The sequence below is a fragment of the Maylandia zebra genome, linkage group LG1 (genome assembly GCF_041146795.1).
Source record: "Maylandia zebra isolate NMK-2024a linkage group LG1, Mzebra_GT3a, whole genome shotgun sequence".
Taxonomy (NCBI): Eukaryota; Metazoa; Chordata; class Actinopteri; order Cichliformes; family Cichlidae; genus Maylandia; species Maylandia zebra.
Genome location: NC_135167.1, coordinates 4,737,743 through 4,759,637, shown reverse-complemented (window position 1 = coordinate 4,759,637; position 21,895 = coordinate 4,737,743). Strand labels below are relative to the sequence as shown.

The following is a 21,895-nucleotide window of genomic DNA, read 5'->3' as shown; positions in this document are numbered from 1 at the left end:
GCCGACCCGTACTGCTTGAGGTCTTCCGGTGAGGAAATCCAACAGCCAGTTGCACAGTGAGGTGTTGAGCCCCAGCTGGACCAGTTTTTGAGTGAGCTGTTGGGGGATTATAGTGTTGAATGCTGAACTGAAATCTATGAACAGCATTCGAACATATGAGTCTTTTTTGTCCAGGTGTGTGAGTGCTGAGTGGAGTGCAGTGGAGATGGCATCATCGGTTGAGCGGTTGGGCCGATACGCAAACTGGAAGGGATCCAGGGAGGGGGGCAGGACAGTCTTGATGTGTTGCATGACTAGTCGTTCGAAGCACTTCATCAGGATGGGAGTAAGTGCAACAGGACGGTAGTCATTAAAGCAGGAGGGAGATGACTTTTTTGGAACCGGAATGATTGTGGTGGCTTTAAAACATGTGGGGACGACAGCCTGGATGAGTGATATGTTGAAGATGTCTGTGAAGACATCAGTGAGTTCCACTGCACAGTCTCTCAGTACACGACCAGGAATGTTGTCAGGACCCGGAGCTTTACGTGCATTGATCCTGCTGAGGGATCTCCTCACGCTGTCCGGGGACAGAGTCATCACCTGGTCACCAGGAGGGGGTGGGGTCTTCTGTGCAGTGGTGCTGTTTTGGACTTCAAAGCGAGCAAAGAAAGTATTCAGCTCGTTCAGCAGGGGGATAGTGCTATCACAGGTCTGTGGTGGGGGCTTGTAATCTGTGATGGTCTGAATGCCCCGCCACAGGCTCCGTGAGTCTCTGCTGTCTTTGAAGTGATGAGATATTTTCCTGGAGTACTGTCTCTTAGCCTCTCTGATGCCACGGGAAAGGTTGGCCCTTGCTGTCCTCAGGCTCGCCTCGTCTCCATCTCTGAAGGCAACATTCCGAGCTTTCAGCAGCCTGTAGACCTCTCCTGTCATCCATGGTTTTTGATTTGCCCGGACAGTTATGGTTTTCGTGACTGTTACATCCTCAATACACTTGTTGATGTAGGCAGTAACAGTCTCTGCGTACTCCTGGAGGTCAGTGGTGTTGTTATAGGTGGCAGCCTGCTTAAAATGTAAAGGTTGGCTACAATAGGTGACACGGGGGAGCCCATGGCACAGCCATGTTTTTGTCTGTAAAAGCCTTCGTTGTACTTGAAATATGTAGTGGTGAGGCAGAGGTCTAACAGTGTGCAGATCTGATCGGGTGTGAAGTTGGTCCTGTCCTCCAAGGAGCTGTCTTCTTGTAGTCGTTTTCTGACAGTCTCCACGGCCTCCGTGGTGGGTATGCAAGTGAAGAGAGAGACTACATCAAAGGACACCATGGTTTCATCTGGATCCAGGGTAAGTTTCTGGACCTTGTCGGTGAAGTCGGTGGAGTTCTTGATGTGGTGTGGGGTGTTCCCCACGAGAGGCGCAAGGATGGTAGCAAGGTGTTTAGCAATGTTGTAAGTGGCTGAGTTTATGCTACTGACTATGGGTCTGAGTGGGACAGCTTCCTTGTGGATCTTAGGAAGTCCATAGATGCAGGGTATGGCATCACAATGAACACACCCGAAACTCTGGCTGATTGGGACCCACGCCCAGTTTCACACCTTGGCTCAGGCGATTAGAAGATCATCAGGGGGTCCTTTTGTCCCTCTGTGGGGGGTTACTCCCACTAGGTTTATATCTGGGACTCTCCACCATTTGACCTTAGAACTGAAGAAGCTTCTCAGAGGTGAAATGTCTTCAAGCAACTTAAAGAAGTCCAGACGCTTTTCTTTGCAAGCTCCTTTGACTACGATGACCTGGATGACTGAGAACCTTCACAGACGAATATAGTAAATGTTCCTCTCAGTGATTGAACTATCTCATTGTGTTCTATTGATTGATTGATTGATAATACTTTATTCATCCCGAGGGAAATTGGGTTAAGGCAGCCAGCCGTGCCAGCGCCATCTTACCCTTCCGACCATACATACATTACACAAACATCACATGGGGAAGACAGGTCGGAGGGGTATAACAATGGAAAATGCACAACATGAACATTGAAGCCTTGTTCTCATTTTTATAGATTAAGGCAAGAGTAAGGTATTAACCCTCGTGCTCCCCGTCGGGGCAGCTCCGGACCCCGGGGGTCCCAGAGTACCCCTGGGTAGCATTTCACAGGCCGCGCATCAGGGTTGGCTCCCGTGCCCCGTACACCCACGTTTCCCTCCCTGAATGCCACTACCGTTTCAATTTTTCTCCTAGTTTCAGGCAGGCTCTGTCATGTTCGTCCATGGGAGGCCGCTGTTAAGGTATTTGTCACACAGATATAATATAAGCTCAGCATTTAGCTTATACAAGAAATACATGACAGACTAACAAAGAAGACCTAGGTGAAACATAACCTAGACTAAAACTCAAGGCAAACTATTAATAACCCTAGAACTCAACATTATCTCAAAATATAACAAAAGAAATTAAAAACATAAACTGAAAATGCTGGGTCACAGACCCAGCCACTGACAATAAACCAAGATTTTGGCATTAGATGACTTTAACTCTAAATTTTATCAGTTGATGAAAGTAAAAATCTGTCTGGCCATATTGCATTACATTAGAATTGTATTCTACAAATTAATAAATATCAGTTGATTCGTAAGGAGTCAAGTTGGAACTGTTCAGATCTGATTGGTTTAATGTGGATTGATATCTACAGTTTTAGTCATAAACTCGGTAAACCATAATTGTTTTCCTGTCAAGGGCTAAACAAGCATCCAGTAACATGATTATGCTTTTAATACTGGCACTCAAGGTATGCAAGAATATATGTTCAGATACAAATTTGTTGTTTAATATACATTAAAATAATAAGAAATTATAACTGAGATAATTATAAAACATGCATATATGTAAATGACTGACTTTAGGCAGAAAACTGTGCTCAAATATGGAAAAGCTTACAATGCATAGGAAAACCATCCTCTAAGTTGCTCTTACAAGAGATTAATTCCTTACCACAAATGTTTTACTCCATGTATTTCATCAATAAAACTTCAAACATAACATTAATGTTCACACTTGCTCAGCTGCCTTTTCTGCTGTGCTGTTCTATAAATAAACATCATGATTTAAAAAATAAATAATCATGTTGTCACTGTATCACAATATGAATTATACCAACACACACAGATTCTTATGGAGGTGTTGCTACTAGCTATTAGTGCTGCGTGTTTCACTGCTCATCTTAGTAGCCGAGGTTTTAGCCTTTCTCAGTGACATCACAAACCAAAGGAAGATGAAGAAACCTGCAGTCACAAAGGAGAGAGAGAGAGAGAGAGAGAGAGAGAGATGTTCAGGTTTAGATGGGAAAAGGATGAGTTCATGAAATTGGCTCTAAGAATGCATCTGTGTCAAATCTCTGTCAAGTCACTGTGTATCCATATCCAACACGAAATCTTACCTATCTTTTAGTCAACATAAACAGATTTTTAACAAAAATCTTAAATAGTTCATTGGTCCTCATTAGGCAGAAGAGAGAGTTCATGTCTCCCCTATAATGGAAAGTAACGTCACATTTACAGTCTATTATTACATGGCAAACGTTTAATAATAATGTGGATTTTATTGATTCCCATGGGGAAAGCACTCTCTCTCCATTTGACCCATACCTTGCCCAGAGGTATGGGTCAAATGCATACCTCTGGGCAAGCATACCTCAGTGGATTCGAACCCCCACCCTTCCGATCATGGGCGGCCACTCTACCTACTGAGCTATGTGCGCCCTAAACTTAATAAGTCTTATACTATTACTTCCCCTTAAATGGTATCTATAAGGAAAATGCATTTGTGTATTAAGCAGCAGAGTTGAGTATGTGTGTCCACCCATAAAAAAACTTGTCAATACCAACAAAGTGGGCGTCCAAAGAAGACGACACCACAAAAAGACTGTGTCCTCATTCTGTCAGCACTTGGGAACTGCAGACAGACTTTCAAGTCAAAGTTTGCAGGACAATATGGTGTGGAGATATAGAAATTCTTTTATTCCTGCCATATAACCTGCATCATTATACCTGCATTAATATCATTCTTTACAGCATTGTTCCATTTAATAATATTTCGTACAGTATTGGGATTACATTAAAGTTGCTTATTGAAGATCTTCATTTAAGGATCTTGTAACATTCTGGTGGAGATGCCGGGGTAAAAAGAGTGAGCTCGGACAAGGAAGTCCGAGAAAGAGGACACCTTGAGTTGAGCAAGGTGTTTAACTGACTCAGGATTTCAGAGAATCGAATCAGCTGTGATCTTGAGTTCTAATGGTAAATTGATTTTAAAGGAAAATCAATGTTTACTATGATGAAGTAATTCTGAAGATATTACTAGATGTGCTGTGATACCAGTGAAGATTAAGTTGTGTACATGAGGATACACAATTGTGTCGATATTGCTGGATCGGCTGCGGTCCATTTGATAAGTGAATGCTGACAAGAAACTGTTTTAAATCCTCACTGGCAGCGGTGAGATACATGTGCTGAAGATTACTGGACCCGGCGAGGTCCATTGGATGAAGTTCTTGGGCAGATCAATGACAAACAGTTCTTCAAGTGTGTGGAGAATTTAAAAAAGAAAAAACTGAACTTGCAGGTTCTCCGTACTGTGTGGACTTATATCAGAGTTATAAGTCCAAAGGTTATGCCCTGGAGGCCAAGAGTTGTGTATAGAGAAGAACATGACTTAGAAAAGGACATTTAAGGTCACATTTTGTCTAAGATGGGGAGAATTGTCCCATATGTGTTTATTTCGCTTCTCTTTTAAGAGGACAGACGCAGTTACTGAGTGTTGTCTACTTCCTCTTTCTGATTCTTGAAAGCATGTTTGATAAAATACTCTTAGGAAAGCATATTTTGAGTGATTCTAAGTGTGTGAATGCTGTGAGTACTCGATTTGAATGATTCTGTGTGATTTGTACAAAATAATAAATAACTAATAATAACTCATAGGCGAGTGTGTGAACAGAGGAAGTCTGAGAGAGAAGTGTGTGCGTAGGCAAACTGCAGAGTGTGTGCGTGAAAGAGGGGGTATTGTTTTTACATCAAGATTTAGTAGAACTAAAGTAGAACGTCACAAACAAACAGATAAAAAAGTAAAATAAAGAGAGAAAATAACTGACAATTACATTAATGAATAGAAAACACACATACACAAAGTGCCATATGTGAAATTATTTTAGGAATGAATCAGAAGTGAGATAGTTGAATCCACAGCTCAGTGAAAAGATGCATGAATTAAACCTGATTATAATATAAGATGCAATGAAGGAAGCAGCTTACACTCCTTTAATTTCCAGAGCCAGTGTGTCCCCTCCCCTCACAGCACCCCTGCCCACCTGACCCCCGTATCAGGCGAGTATGGAAGGCTGGATAGCCCATGACGGGTAAGATCCCACCTCGAAACCCTGGGACAACCTAAGGCAGGCACAGTCACGATTACTTGGCCTCAGTCCCTGTGAGCTCAGACTCACTGGTGAGATGAAGTGAAGAAGACGGGACTTCAAGGGTAAAGCCGCTGGGCTGACGCGGAGGGTGAAATGTCATTAACAATGACCAGTGATGAGCCAAAGAGAGAAAACACTCCCTCTCTTTCTGGTTGAATTGTTCACAGCGCCGTGTCTCCATAAACCTGACAAGTGGGCCCTAACTTCTGGCTGAGGACCAGGAATGCTGTTATTTAAGGTGGGAAATCAAAATTTGGGTTAGCAAATTTGGGAAGGAGAAAATTGACTGTTTAAAGGGAAAATTGTGAAGGAGTCTGAAACACTGCAAAGGAACACATGCAAAATCACACACACACAAACAGAAAATGCATTAACCTTACAAAGACAAGACAAGCTCATGATGATTAATGCATAGACATTGATTAAACCTGGCTTAGAACACAAACATACGCAATGAAGATCAGCTTGCTACTAGTATGAGTGATAGACTGGTGTGAATGTTTAATAAAATACACTTGAGTTTGAAGCTGAGGAATAACTCAAAGAAGCTATATGACAAGGGAGTTATGGAAAAAAGAAACAGTGATTAAAGTAGTTTTAAAAGAGTGACTTAGGAGTGCTCTCGTACTGAGTGATCAAAACCAGTGATCACTGTAGAAAGAAATAAAATAATTTAATAAGGTGGTAATGTTTGAACATGTATTTCTCTTGTCACGGCAATTTCTTGAGAGACGACTCAGTATGCAAAGTAGTTGAATGACTCGGGACAGGAAAAGAAAAAGAGGAACTCGGGTTTCCTGTCTGACTGTGTGAGTGAAGCTTGCACTGGAGGAGACACTGTGACTGTGTGGCGTTTAACAAGACTTTCTGTGTATTTAGCAGGTGAAATTATGTCAGTTGACTTCAGAGTGCCAGGACCTTGAAGAACTTGTGGCAAAATGTTCTGTGTTTAAGATTTTTGAGGTTGTTGTTGTAGTGATGGATTGATTCGGTCAGTTTGTCTGAGAGGGGCCCATGATTTTTGTAACAGTGCACTTAGAGAAAACCTGTCAGGTGATTTTGTTTTGTGCTTTGATGAGCTAATAATCAGCTCTCTTTTTCTCATTTTTGTTCTAAGCAGGCCTGCAACAGTGAATAACAGCGCTGAAAATTCTTGGGAGAACAAACATAAGGTGGGCTTTCCAGATTACAACTGGCTGAGGAGAAAGCTACCTGTGGGGACTAGCTCTAAGTCCCTGTCTAAAAGGATTGTAGCGATTCAATCCAGTCAAAAGCATAAAAAACTATTTTCCTAAAAAAAACAAACAAAAAAAACCAAAACAGAATAAAACAAATGAATGAGCTCATGTTGCTGAGAGTGCAGAATCTGATTATTTGCGCGGGGGTCTCCACTATTAGCAATACCTGGTGTGAATACGTATGAATGGATCCGTGTTTGGACGGTGGAAAGGTTTGGCTATGTCAGCAATGGTTTCATTCGCTACACTTTTAGGGATACTGGTCACCTGTGGTTGTTGTGTCATTCCTTGTGTCAGAGGATTCTTGGTAAAACGATGGCTAGGGTTGCGGACCCTGGACGGGTGGATTCAATCTACCTGAGGAACTTAGATGCCATAGAGTGGGCTGAGGAGTGATACAACACGAGGTGTGGTGACATTCCTTTTTTGGAATGTCAAAAGAGGGAATGTGGAGATATAGAAATTCTTTTATTCCTGCCATACAATCTGCATCATTATACCTGCATTAATATCATTCTTTACAGCATTGTTCCATTTAATAATATTTCGTACAGTATTGGGATTGCATTAAAGTTGCTTATTGAAGATCTTCATTTAAGGATCCTTTTATTATGTTTACTTTTATTACAAGTACGGTTAGAAGTATTTTATACACATTGCTTTATACTGTGCTTATTTTGAGTTGATGTTCAGTTCATTAAGGGTCTTAAGCTTCACTGGCGTGACTGTCCAGGTGATACATGCTGAGGGAAACTAGAACATAGAAGGATAACTGCAATGCATGCTTACAGTACACATAATACACACACCCTAGGAATGTATCCGGCCTGAGGCCTGAATTCATTTGGTGTCTTAATATATTTTATTCTACTTGGTAACAGACGATCAGAGTCAATAATTAGCCTCAGAGGGCTTGAAGTTTATTACCTTGTATGGAAGGTGTTATAGAAAGGAGAAGTTCTATGTCTGCTTATAGCTATTAAAGATGTACGGTTAACTGTGACTAATGCCTGGAACCTATTTTAATCTGTCATTGACGCCATGGGGGGGCGTGTACCATGTAACATGTATTTTGGTCAGAAGACATATGTTGATGTTCTCTCCGGGCTGTTAATAAACTCATCGTTTGATTGCACTTTTCTGGGGCCTCCGTGGTTTGTGACACTGCTCTACATTGATTGATTTCGCGACAATGGCTGACAACTCTGTCCTCAGACAATCCTGAATAGGCTGCAAGCCGCCTATCCCAGACTCACGGGGCTTAACATGACTGAACTTCACAGTCCGGCCTGTTTAAGCTGGTGTCAGCAACATCTGCACTAGAACCCGAACATGTAGAGGAATGTTATGTTCAGCAATGTGTCCTGAATCTGCCTAAGGCATGGAGTGAAAGTGTGGAGCAAACACAGAGAATGATGTGCTGATCGCTGCACCATGGGTGACAGCATTTGGTGGAATCAGTGTGATGTTGTGAGGCAGCAGCTCCCTTACTAGAAAAGCAAGTCTTGTCATTAGTTTCATCCATGTCAAGGAACAGAGATATTGACATTGAGATTCTGCAACCAGTGGCAGTCCCATATCTCCACAGTCTGGGCCAGAACTCTATCCTCCAAGATAGCAACATGCACTTCCACAAAGCGAGATTTAGCACATATGACTGAGAACTAGGGATGGGTACCGGTATCCGGTGCCATGATGGCACCGGTTCTGACATAAACGGTAGTAACCAGACCGAAAAGCAGCGCACATTTCGGTGCTTTATTTCGGTGCTTTTTTTTCCTGAGCTGTGATACACTTTAGATTCTAGCCAATCATTTTACATTTCCGAGGATAGTAGGCGGGTCCAGGTACGGACGTTCTTTTAAGCAGAGCTACAGATTAAAAATGCCCAAGGCGAAGCGGTCAAAAGTCTGGCTGTACTTCACAGCAAAAGATGCAAACTCAGCAGCAACAAGTGCTTTAAGCTGATACTGTGATATTGTCAAAGGAGGTAACACCTCAAATCCGATGAAACACCTGGCGACGCATAGCGTTTTTTTTAAAAGCCGAGGAATGCGCCGTATTTGATAGCTTGCTGCGAGATCTCACACCGTGCACATCTACTGCGGGTGGGTTGCCTGTTATCGGACCCGGAGCAACATCCCCCAAAAACACGAAGAGGAGAGTCCTGGCCCCTAGCCCTGCCAGTGTAGCAGAAATGATGACGGATGATGATGGCAGCAGCAGCCGTTCTTCTCTGCGTGAGTAGCTTAATGTTGTTCGTGTGTAATTTATGTTGAGTAGGCTAACCACGTTATTACATTAATGCATGTAAGGTGAACTAGCAAACATCATCATAGCTACATGCGGCTGTCTTCTTGTTTCATGGCAGATACTCCCTTCACCCTGGCCAAAAAGGCTAAAATGACCAAAGAAGAAGTGGAAAACAGTTAAACATGAGAGGTTTTTGGACAAAGTTTGTGTTTTTTCCATTGTTTAAGCACTGCTTCCAGCCAAGAGTGATAGCATATATGCCCCATAGCTGCAGAAAAGGCTAACATTGTTATCTTTTTACAAAAAAACAGCTGAACACGAGAGGTTTTTGGACCAATTTTGTGTTCTCCATTCTTTAAGCACCGGTTTGAGCACCGTTTAAGCACCGGCACCGTTTCAAAAGTATCGGTTTAGCACCGGTATCGGATAAAACCTAAACGATACCCATCCCTACTGAGAACCCTGTTTGTTGAATTAATAAACTGTGAAAATGGCAATATGTCTAGTTTCTAGAAACTTTAATCACAGTTTTTCTATGGGCGCAATCCACATTGTCAACTCTGCCGCTATGATTGTGTGTGTGTGTGTTTACAGACCTTGCAGTGAGTTCAAGATGCAGAAGAGGTAGAGGGCAGGAGTGGTCAGGAGGCCAAATGAGAAAAAGACCAGGCCCCAGGTAATGCCGAGCAGAGTCATGACTCCAGCCAGGGAGCAAATGTCTTTCTTTGTTTTTTCAAGGTTATTCTGCCCAAACTGATTTGCCAAATATAAAATGACATACCAGGTTACACACAATCAAAGTTTGAGACCTTGAATTGTCATAAAAAAATACTTCATTGCTGGTTTTGGGTTTCCAATGGATACACTGATGGATTACTACTTAAATATTTCTTTTAAGACTACAGAATTACCTCTCTGGTGTGGTGGAGAATCAAAACACGTCTGATTGTCACCCCAAACATGATTACATTAAAAAGGAACACCAAGCTGAACAGTACCACTGTAGTCCATATTTTCACGTAGGAATTGGTTATATAGCATCTATTTAAAAAAGAGCAGATCATGTTTTAACCTCACAAACTGAAAAATTAACAATGTGCTCTGTAAAAGACACATTAATGCAGATCTATGTAGTAAAAGCATCCCCAGGGCTACAAAGGAAATAATGTTTTAATTTTAGCAAGTTAGATGCTTGGTGAAATGAAGCTTTCTGATTCTCCCTTAAAAAAATAAACATGCATGTATACAAAAACCCATGTGTAAAACAATTAATAAGTAAATAAGTAAATGTAAACTACTATTCCTGAATTTACATGCTAGCAAATCTTACATTGTAGAGTTAGATGTTTCCAGAGCAACCTGACCATAAAACTTTCTGTCTATGATCACCACCACTGACACAATCACTGCAGGGACGCCTGGAGCCAAAAAAAAAAAAAAGATTATTCACCATACCATTTCCAGATTGATAATGACAGGTTCCTGATTAAATTATTCCACTCACCCCATCCCACCACGCTGAGTTTGAGCAGGTATTTCTTGACATAGATGTTGAAGACTTTGACCAGGAGAAGATATAAGTGGAAACCTTCCAAGGCCATCCAGCTGAAAGTGGCCAGCAGGGAATAATGAAGTAAAAGAGCCATGTATAAGCAAAGTCCAGAGGAAGACCCTGCTGCCGCTGCCTGACTGGGCAGGAAGTGCAGGTTGAGGAGCATCAGGGCAATTACAAGGTTGATGTGGACCTTCATAGAGACATCTTGTCTGAGTTTTCTGTCAAACAGAAACATACTGTATCACAACTGGAGAAATAGTAGGCCGTAAAAAGAGAAGAAAGAAAAGATGAAGTGATAAGTACAGAATAAAGAGAGCATTTGCTGTAAGAGATGATTCAGAAAAAGAGGACAGGAACTGAAGCAAATGAGATTACAGGAGGTACTAAAAACGAGTGGAAGAACTGATGAAGATGGGAAGAATATGAAAAATGAATTTATTACCTGTTTGTAATAAAGAGCAAAATGGCTATGACCGAAGCAAAAAGGGAAATACTACAGCCGATCACAGTAATGTGTGTTAAAATCTCTTGGTCTTTCTTTGTGATGGAAGGATCAGGTATCTGTGGAGAAAACACGTGATTATATCATCTTTCACTATTTGTATTATAACTAGGGATGCACCGATACCACTTTTTGGAAACGAGTACGAGTACTTGCATTTCAGTACTCGCCGATACCGATACAGAGTACTTAATAAAAACATGATTTAAATTTACAGGTAACAGCTTTAGTCCTATAATTTAACAAAAAAAACCAAAACAAACAAAAACAAACAAACAAGGGACTGGTTTGGAATTAAGAGCATTTATTTAAAATGAAAAGCATGTTGTATGCAGCATATTACAGAATAAATAATTATGAAAAAAAAATTAAACAGTGACAGTGCAACTCAAGTATTGTTTTCAGTTCATTATAAACTCTGCCGCTTTGGACAACACAAGGGGCATTAATAAACATCTTTGCTATTTAGTGCACAATATTTGAATAAACTAACAACATCCACCAACATAGAACTGTGGCAGTCAGTGCAACTGAGGTAGGTATTAACATCATGTCTAAGATAACTCACTTAATGGAGAGAATAAGTGAGTGGCAGTTTTTTTTTTAAGAAAAGTAGCTTTTCTGCATTATCTCAGTCAGACTGTTTCTGTTTTCATCTATAATGTGTGACACTGAGCTACAAAGACTTTCACTTTCCACACTCCTACATGGGGCTGAGAGGTATTTACTCGGTATTTACTCGGCGCCTGTGATTAACCCCTTACATGCCGCTCAAACATAGACAGGTCTCAGACCGTGGTATCGGTCCCCAATATCGGGGGACTTTTAACGAGTACGAGTACTTTAGAAAATGGGGTATCGAGGCCGATACCCGATACCGGTATGGGTATCGGTGCAACCCTAATTATAACAATTAGTCACATTCCAGAAGCAAATACTTTCTTACTTATTATTTTTACACTGTAACTTTAACTTTAACCCATTAAGTTAATAAGTATGCTTGTTATTCCTAATGGTACAAGTCCCTTGAAGACAATGGGGGCAGGGCTAAAAAGAAAGTTAAAAGAACAGCTGAATACATCTGAAAAATAAAATAAAGCATTAAATAAATATGCTACATACAATCATAACAACAGAGGCAAACGGAGGCAAACGATAGGTAAGCAAGCACGAGCAACACACACAAACAATTAACATGAAAAGCAATACAACATAGCAGCAATACAGGAACGGCATGCAATAACAGACAGCACTGCACACTTCCTGTGTGTGTGATTACAGTGCAAACACTTTCTCTGTGTGAGTGTGGATAGTTTTGGCTGCAGTGTTTTCAAGTGCGGTCAGAGGAATAAAGGTGCAATGATGGGCTATGCCGCAAGCCAGACTGTAATTTGATTGAAAACAAGTTGAGCAGAGCAGGTGAAGGGAGAACACATTCTGTACAAGAAATCATTTCAGTTTGGTGTCATCTGGTGGCACCATCAAGAATGAAACCAAACTGAAAAGAAGAAAAGAAGGAAATGCACAACTAACGTATCTACATTTATAACAAATCATATTTGTTACTATATTTTCATGCATAATTTTTACATTCAATGAATGTGTAGGTTATATAAACTGCACATTTATTACATACATGTGCAGTAACATGGCAAAATGTTTCTTTTCTTTGCATGCAGAGAGCAAACTACATTGTTTACTTTCACACACCGGATAAAGAGATTTGCTAACATATAAAAGATGTTTTTGGCTTTTTCTTTCATTAGTTGTACTAATACAATGAGCGCACAGTTACCCATGTTTTAGTCACTTTAATTTATAAATTTATATCACATGCGGATTTCCTGAATTGTTGTGTGTGTGGGTGTGTGTGTGGGTGGGTGGGTGTTTGTATGTGTGTGTAGCTGTGCAAGTTTATGGGTTTATTAATACTTCATCACCATTTCTGATAAAGGAAACTGAGGAAACCGAAGATCTAAAGAAGAAATCTAAAACACTTATCTTTCTGAGAAGCTGTGCGTCTTTCAGTCACCACTATGACTAAATTTTGCTGGGGTTTTTTTTAAGCTTGCTGTCTTTTGCCCCACATCACTTGACAATCAAATCAAATCAAATCAAAATTTATTTATATAGCACATTTTTAAGACCGAAGTACACCAAAGTGCTTTCCATTAAAATCGCAGTACAAATAAAATCACAATAAAATATAAATTACAAATATATAAAATATAAGATAATTACATAATCTAAATACAGAGCCAGATGTAAAATACCCTAATTTGCCTTAAATGCTAGATCAACAAGCCTGTTTGAAGGTTTGAGGTAAAATTAAGGTAGATTGATTAATGGTCTGGCATGTCCTTGTGAAGCTAGCCAAACAAACATGTCTATATGTTAATGTGCCCCTCCCAAGCATGCTGTGCCAGAAATACATGGGGAAAACCAATTGACGGAGAATGGCTTCTTCTTTTTTTTTAACAGACTTATATGAGAACCACTCATCTGATGAACATCAACTCAGTAACACATTAACTCGAGACCCAAGAAATTCAGCTGCAAAGTTTGAAGCAGTTCAGATAAATGTTTGGTGACATAGGTGAGAAGAGATGGACAAACAGAAGGACAAGAGAGCTCTCAAATTCTTTACAAGATGTTGTATTTATACTTTGTTTTGCAGTTCACTGAATCCCTCTTTATATAATGAATGAGTCCAATCTTACTATGAGGACGCCAAAGTATGTGAGGTGGTTACAGGAACAGGTGATGGTAGTCTGACCACGTGTCCAGTGTGTGAGGCAGCCATCCTCACTAAAATCTGGTAAACAAAACAAACAGATCCATTATGCAAAAGATTAAATTTCTGAACATCAACTCAGTGTCGGGGCCCTGAGTGAAAACACAAACCCCAATGAGTCCAACTTATGAAAGAAATAGGTGTCTTGCTGCTCAGAAAAAGATTAAAGGAACACTTTAAAAACACATCAGATTTTGAGGGGGAAAAGAATCACGCTGGTTATCTATAATGATATCAACTGGGTAATGTGTTAAGAATGAACAGATCCCACATTTTTTGATAGAAAGGGAAATATAAACCTACAGTGGGTTGAATACCAATTCAAAATGGTACTCAGTAGTTCGCAGTGTTGGGGAAGTTACTTTGAAAAAGTAATTCATTATAGTTACTAGTTACTTCTCCAAAAAAGTTAGTAACTGTTAGTTAGTTAACATTTTTAACTACTCAAACTACTTTTGATTTTCCCTCCACATTTCACCTTTAAAAACTATTTACTTTGCCTTGTTTGGTATCATCCTTTTAAGCACAACCTCACGTGTCTGAATTTACAGTTATCTTTTCATTTTGACATACTGTATTAACACAATTGATCTAAAATCAGACAAAAAATGTAAAATCAGAGTAGAAAAAGTTACATTTTAACAACCACAAACATGTTTAATCAATCATATTTCAGAACTTTAAATGCAAATATAAATGATCAATTTTAAAATCCTATGCACAAGTTTTGCAAACAACAAATTCATCAATTTACCTTTTACCTTGATTTTTTTTAAATAACCATTTCAATTACAGAACAACCAGCTGTTCTGCATTCAATAAGATGCCACACAAGTTATTTGTTCCACTCCAAAAACACAATTTATGTCCACTATAAAGGAGAACATCACAGCCTGATACCTGCAGGCCTGACAGCAGCAGGTGTATCACTCCTTTTTCTATTTGGAGACAGCAGTCGCCTCATTGTTCTGACACACAACACAAAACTATCCACATCACTACACACTAACTACACAAGACAACATATTAACTACACACTCCAAAGATGCCAAACGTCACAATTCTCTCACATCTCAAAACTCTCTCTCCCTCTTTTTCTGCTGTCTTTCTCTCTCTCACGGTCACTCCTAAAACTTATCCTGGTTTTTTTTTTTTTTTTTTGGGGGGGGGGGGGGGGGGGGGGGGGTTGCTCAGAGGTCTCGCTGCGAAACTATTGAGGAAAAACACCGCGTATCTATTGTTTATCATGACTCTGGTTTTATGTGGCCTATCAACGCAATTTATAAACTGGTATGAATCACCTTGTTGCTTTGTCTTTAAGTGGTCATGTGATTGGCTTACCACAGCTACTTTACTCTTCCTCAGTCAAACAGCAGCACTCATGCGATTGTTTTGCCCCCTTAGCTCCAGGTGTTGTGCTAGACAGTGATCGTGATCACCGTCCGCGGGAGCGCGCGCAGCTGCTTAAAGCTGTAGCGTCCAGATTACTTATGTAGTCAGCTACTTCCGTGCAACTGATACAAGATGTGGTAAGCTGAACACAGCTTCAACCGTCTGTTTGTTGAAAAATAGTAACGGACCGCATTTTCTTGTTAGTAACTGTAACAGCATTGTAACGATAGGAATAGTAATTAGTTTGATTACTCGTTACTGAAAAAAGTAACGCCGTTAGTAACGCCGTTACTTGTAACGCCGTTATTCCCATCACTGGTAGTTCATATGTCCCCCACATGCTTCTGTGCTTGCCTGACAAAGCTGGGGCATGCTCCTAATGAGACTGGATGGTGTCCCTGGCGATCTCCTCCCAGATTTGGACAAAGGCATCAATGAGCCTACTTGAGGATGTCGGGTCTGCTGGAAGTCGTTTTGTAGGCCTCTATCTGTGCTCTTCCTGTTCTTCCTTACACAAAGGGCACATGTGGTACTTATGGATTAAGGACCTTTAACAGTCTTGTCCAGCTCTCTTAAAGTAACCTCCTGCCTCCTAGAATCTCTTCTATGCTCTTGCAAAGTGTGATGGGAGACATAGCAGATTTTCTGGCAATGACATGTCTTGATGCGCCATCTTGAAGGAGTTTGACTGCCTCTGCAACCTTTGTAGGGTTCATGTATGTCCTCATGTTAACAGTAATGAGAATGATCCCAGTCAAATGCAAAACTAGTGAAAAAACAGAATAGATGAAGATGGAAAGATATCGGTGTCCACCAACTGTAAAACAATTCTTTTTTGGGAGTTTGTCTCATTATTATCCATCTAGTACACCTGGTATTAATTTTATTAACGCCAAATTATCTACCCCCTCTGCTACTTAGCTGACCACACCTATAGCCCATAGGTTTAACTGACTTGATGCTGTACTCTGATTAAAAAGTGTTCCTTTACTTATTTTTTGAGCAGTGTACATTACTGTTCATGACAGATGTGATGCTTGTTACTTACTGCATGTTGAATAATTAAGGAAATGACACGAGGGTTTTTGAGTTTCCTATGACACAAACATATTTCATGTTTGTACAAAATGTACAGCATATTATATGTATCAATTAATTATGCAATAAAGTAACAAGAGGTAGAAATGAAATAAATGATCAAAAAAAGCATAGTTACGTCGATTTTCTTGGTAAACTCCATCGTGATGTTGATGCGCTCCTGCAGTCCTGATATCTCCTTGTTCTGCACACTCAGACCAACCAGTCTTTGATCATATACTTCATGTGGGCTTTCAAAAATGCTCTACAATAAAATGCAAATTTGTCAGCTGGTTTAACAATTTTGCAAAGACAGTTTTAATATTAGTTTCGGGGGGAAAAAACACACTACTCAATGATCTAGATGCACTGTTTGATATTCAAATAATTTACATTTAGTTAAAAATGAGATTTTTCTTTCCTTGTGTACCCAGCTTCCTTCAAAAATATGTGTACTAATTTACATTTTATTAATCAATAAAAGGTCAACACACAATAAATACAGAGGCTAAAAAGGGAATACATAACAGAAGGGAGAAACAGTTGAACCTAATCTGACAAACAAGACGGGGAGGAAGCAAAACAGAATACTCCAACCCGGGACACAGGACTGTCAAAATAAACCAGGAAATACACAAAAATAGAAACAAGGATGACTAGACACACACAAGGGAGACAAAGGAGGCACAGTAACAAAACCTAAAGACTAAAATCACCAAAAACACTAAAGAATTACTAAATTAGCTAGAAATACATATTTCCTAACAAGTGGTAAAAATAAGAAAAAAATATAACCTGAAATCCAAATGTTATTTCATTAGACTAAAACAAGCAAAACCTCGCGGTAGTTTAAATTTAATGTGTAAATACAAAATTGGCAAAAATCCTATTGTTCTATAGCTCACCAAATCCTTTTCCTACATATTGTTATATAAGAAAATGTAGTTTATGACCTCGTTCATTTTAGGCCATTTAAACATGCAGAACACAATCTTGTTATTCGGTCCAGCATCCAGTTCTCTTGGCAGCTGGACAAGGACTTTACTGTTGAGAAGAGGCACATCTGGTGTTACCTGTATCAGCATCAACATGCCAAGAACAGAAAGAAAAAAACTGCATGTGAATAGCAGTAACATAATGCAACCCTTGCTACTGACATTGTAAATAAAATACATTGATGTCATGGTGTTGCTGTTTGGAAAGTGAACTGAATTTAAAAGTTCACTTTCCCAACTTTTTCACAAAAAGTATAATAAAATGTAAAATATAATATTTTATAAGAAATATAATAATTATAATATAAAAATATAATGTTGATAACTATCCAGACCTTAATCTGCACATAAACTAATGCTCACAGACTTCAGTGAAATAAACAATGTGTAAAGAAAAGTGGGCTGAATTTTTCTTCACTTCCTTGCACACAGATTTGAGCTGACAAATAGAAATGGAGTAAAACACTCAAGGAAATGCCAAGACGTTGTCATAAATTTAATAAAAGCTTTCCTAGTTTGACGTTTATTTCCATTATTTCCTTTTTTACAAAGAGTTAATTACCTGTTCGATGTAATTAAGTTCCCCATAATTACCTTGAACAGAACATTAGACTTATTACAATGTATCAGACCTTAAAAAAGCAGGTCCTAACCAATATCTGACCCAACCTCAAAATTGGATCCAAATATCAGCTCAGTAGTTGGTAGGTATTTCTGGCTACACTTTGAGTCTGACTACAAACCATTGTTCAATAGGATCATGTGATGTTCTTTTTTTTTACCTGTGTGTCATCAGCATAAATTTTAAGGCCTCCAAAGGTATCATTGGGTTTGTGCAGAAGCGCCACAAAAGTTTTGACACACACTTGCATGCTCACATTCACCTCTGTTCTCTCTAGAACACTTTCTAGAGTCCTAATGGCTCTTGGGAAGGAGGATAGGAAAATATTAACAATATTAATGATTTACATCCTTAAATTAATGTAATTTTTTTTCAAAATAATTAATAAACACAAAAAACCACACAAATTTGAAATCTTGTTTTAAATACTGAAAATTTTGTGTAATAATTAAAATGTTTACGTCATAGCGTCAGTGACTTTTCCAGTTCTCAAAACCTTGTCTGTATAATCCATACAACACTCTGTATGATTACGACCTGTAGAGAGAATGTAAGAACACACATTTTACCCTTGTACAATTAAAAAAATGGCTGTTCAAAACAAGTTATAGTATATAAAACATGAATTCCAGAAAAGTAGGGATGTTCGTTAAATTTTGACAAAGATGAGAACCAAAAGACTTTCAAATCACGCAAGCTAGTATTTTATTTACAACAAAACATAAATAATAAATGTCTGAACTGAGAAATTTTACATTTCAAACTTGATGCTTGATACAGGTCACAAACAATTGCTGAAATAGCAAGAAAGATCAAAACGTTTCAGCTGGGAGAACAGCAAGTAACACGATAAGCTATAAAAGGGATGTCTTACAGAGCCAGAGTCTCTCAGAAGAAAAGATGGGCAGCGGCTCTTCAATCTGTGAAACAGTACCTTAAAAGATTGTGGAATACTTCAAATGTTCCTCAACATCATCATCTGCAATGCATGACATCATCAAAAGATTCAGAGAAACTGGAGATGCGTCTGTAACCATTTACACTGAAGGTGCTACAGTCTCTCTGCATAAAGGACAAGGCTGAAAATTTTTATTAAATGCCCATGGTCTTCGGGCCCTCAGACAACACTGCATCATTCATCGGCATGATTGTGTCACTGACATTACTAAGGGGCCCAGGAAACCACTGTCGATGAGCACAATCTGATATGATATCTGCAGATACTAACTAAAGCTCTGTCATGCAAAAAGGAAGCCATGTTTGAACATGATCGAGAGGCGGCGTCATATCTGTGAAATGTACTGTTTCAAAATGGAAACATTTTCTATGGCCAGACGAGTCCAGATGTGACATCCTAGTTGGTAATCACAGACGTCTCATCCTCCAGGCTAAAGAGTGGGAGACATTCCAGCGTGTTATCAGCTTTCAATTCAAAAGTCAGCATCTTTGATGATATGTGTTGGAAGAAATGCATTCAATATGGGCAACTTGCGTGTTTTGGAAGAAACATTGAATGTTGAAAGGAACTGTCATCTGCAATATGTTCTTTTTTCTGTATATAAACAAAATCCTCATAAAAAGATTCATAAAATAAAATACATAAAGGTTTTAGAGCAACTTATGATCCCTTCCAGAGTACATCTGTTTCAGGGAAGGCCTTTTGTATTTCAGCAGGAAATTGCAAAACCACATACTGCCACTATTACAACAGCATTGCTTCATCGGAGAAGAGTCTGGGTGCTGAATTGCTATGCTTGCTTTCCAAATCTTTCACCTATAGAGAACATTTGGTGCATCATTAAATGAAAACTACATCAAACAAATTCCCACACCAAAACCCTAGAAACTCAAAACCTTGATGCCCAGACGTCTTCAAAATGTTTTGAAAAGAAGAGCAGATGCTACACTATTGTAAACATGTCCTGTAGCAAGCATCAAATTTAAAATGAGCTAATTTTGTGCTTAAAATTGAAAAATGTCTCATTTTAAACTTCTGTTGTATTATTTCTGTTCTGTTCTGAATAAAATATTGGCTCATGTGATTTGAAAGTGTTTTAGTTTATTTATTAAACTAAAACACTTAAAGAAATTTAAACTTAAAGAAATTTAAAGAACATTTAAATGAGGATTGAATCCTTTCTTCTAAAGTGTAGTAAAGTGATTTAAAGGGACATAACATTTTATGTCTGACATTTTAGGGCTGTGGTAGAATAGAAGAGGAGGAGGAGGAGTAGGAGAGAAATAGACACATGTAGCTAAAAGACTGACAGAAAACAAGCCGAGTTTATATAAACTCATAAAAGGCAAAAGGAAAAAGTAAATAACTCTCACCCCTTGTTTCTTGGGTTAGAATCTAAATTGTCTGCTGTCCCCAGATTTAAGTAATTATTTTATTACAGCAGTTAACAACTTACCTATGTTAGATGTTATATTGCATATAGTCTCACAGGAACCCTGTCCTGACACCCAATTCTCATAAAGCATTTCATAAGATACAAAAGACATCAGCCACCAGAATATCCAGCTCTTCTTCCTGTGAAGAGACTCACATTTAGAATGAAAAATAAAATCTATGCTTTTCCGTCAAATGTTGTCAAAGTTCCTTTCAGATTAAAATTAGTTGATTCATTTAGATTAGAATTATTTTACAAAGCTATTCAAGCATTATGTTATTTGTCTTTTTTTATTTTGTTGCCATTATGATGAAGGTAGACAGAAAATCATTCCCACCGCATTTAAGGTTTCTAATTGATTAAAAACGGTAATTTGATTGTACAGTACGGGGAGTGAAAAATGTTATTTTTTACTGTCTCACAGAATGTATGATTGGATAAAGGGATTTAAGTTGGTACTGAGCCATATAACCATATAACTGAGCCACAAGAGGAGGTCTCGGTGGATGGAGGGGTCATCAAACCATTGGAAACTGCCCTCGCTCCTGTTTCAAACTGAAAGTCAATGTTCCTTTGATGTATGGCCATCCCATACAGACAGGGGCAAACCACCTATTACTGTTCAGATTGGAATGCAGCATGAGTAATGAATGCAGTGGTAATGTAACAGACCAGAACTTATTACAGGTTATCAGTATCAACACTGTTTATAACCATTCAGCAAACTGATTGTAAATGAGTAACAGGTTCAGATGTTCAAATTCCTCTAACTGGACACATGTGAGATGGTATTGGTTCCATGTCATAGCGTCTTACATTGTACTGTAGCACACTAATCGATTTAATGTTATACTGTTAAACAATTTGAAATTCAAATACTACAAAGATATTTAAAGTTAAATTATCATTGTGGTCTATTTGACAAAGTAAGACCTTTAGTCAATGTAGAGATATTGAGACAGCCACCAAAGCTCTCACACCATCACCCTGAAGACTCATCAGTTAAAGTGCTACTCCACAAGATGTTTTCTATAAAAAGATGTCCAGCTTTAGAGACTGCACCAACTTATTTAAAAAAAAACAAAGATTAAGAAATAAAACTTATACAACTTCTTCTCCTCCTACTTCTACTATTAGTAATACTACCAATAATCCTAATAAATACATTGAAATAAAATGTATATTTTTTTTAATCCTTGTTATTAGCATCAACACAAAAAGTATAATGTACTTTAAAGTGAACCAAAGCGTAGCCTACCTTTGCATGTTGCTGTGGAAATCAGTTCATCAGGACAGAGAACACAGCAGAAGTGACAGCAGGGGGGGAAAAGAGCTGAATAGGAAGAGGTGTAAAGGAAGTTGATGAAACAAATGTAAATGACATTCTAAGTAAGAAAGAGGAAGTATCAACTTGTTGGAAAGCTAAAAATACACGTCTTCGCTTCCTTGTCACTACTGAGCATGCAGCAAATACAGGATGACGTTATTAAAATATAATACTGAACACTGTTCACATTTTCAGCACTAAAACACATTCTTTTCTGTTAGGGTCCCTGGGTCGTTGACCCAGTGTTTTGTGTTTTTGGTTCTTTGATTTTGTTATTTCATTATATTCTAGCTTTGCTTTA

The 21,895-nt window shown here is 38.9% G+C and overlaps 1 protein-coding gene across 2 annotated transcripts; it reads right to left on the bottom strand.

Annotated features, from left to right (window-relative positions):
• Positions 1–2,314: 2,314 nt before the first annotated feature.
• On the bottom strand, positions 2,315–21,600 carry LOC101464927 (adhesion G-protein coupled receptor G1). 2 transcript variants are annotated; one of them, XM_004539827.5, is made up of 14 exons: positions 21,526–21,600; positions 20,289–20,407; positions 18,336–18,411; positions 18,035–18,176; positions 17,211–17,330; positions 16,397–16,522; positions 16,229–16,274; positions 13,715–13,809; positions 10,935–11,053; positions 10,442–10,710; positions 10,268–10,355; positions 9,849–9,978; positions 9,534–9,690; positions 2,315–3,257 (listed from the first exon to the last, which is right to left on the bottom strand). In XM_004539827.5, the coding sequence occupies exons 1-14, from the start codon at positions 21,531–21,533 to the stop codon at positions 3,163–3,165; spliced, it is 1,590 nt and encodes a 529-aa protein (XP_004539884.3). In that variant the 5' UTR covers positions 21,534–21,600; the 3' UTR covers positions 2,315–3,162. The 2 variants fall into 2 exon arrangements, with proteins under 2 accessions (XP_004539884.3, XP_076744776.1); XM_076888661.1 differs by having other exon boundaries at positions 18,035–18,167.
• Positions 21,601–21,895: the final 295 nt, after the last annotated feature.

Excerpts from the sequence above, each read along its gene's own strand:
- LOC101464927 (XM_004539827.5), bottom strand. Across the intron at positions 17,331-18,034 it reads TTTATGCTGATGACACACAG|GTAACACCAGATGTGCCTCT; the intron begins GTAAAAAAAAAG and ends ATGCTGATACAG. Across the intron at positions 9,979-10,267 it reads GAAACATCTAACTCTACAAT|ATGCTATATAACCAATTCCT; the intron begins GTAAGATTTGCT and ends TTTTTTAAATAG.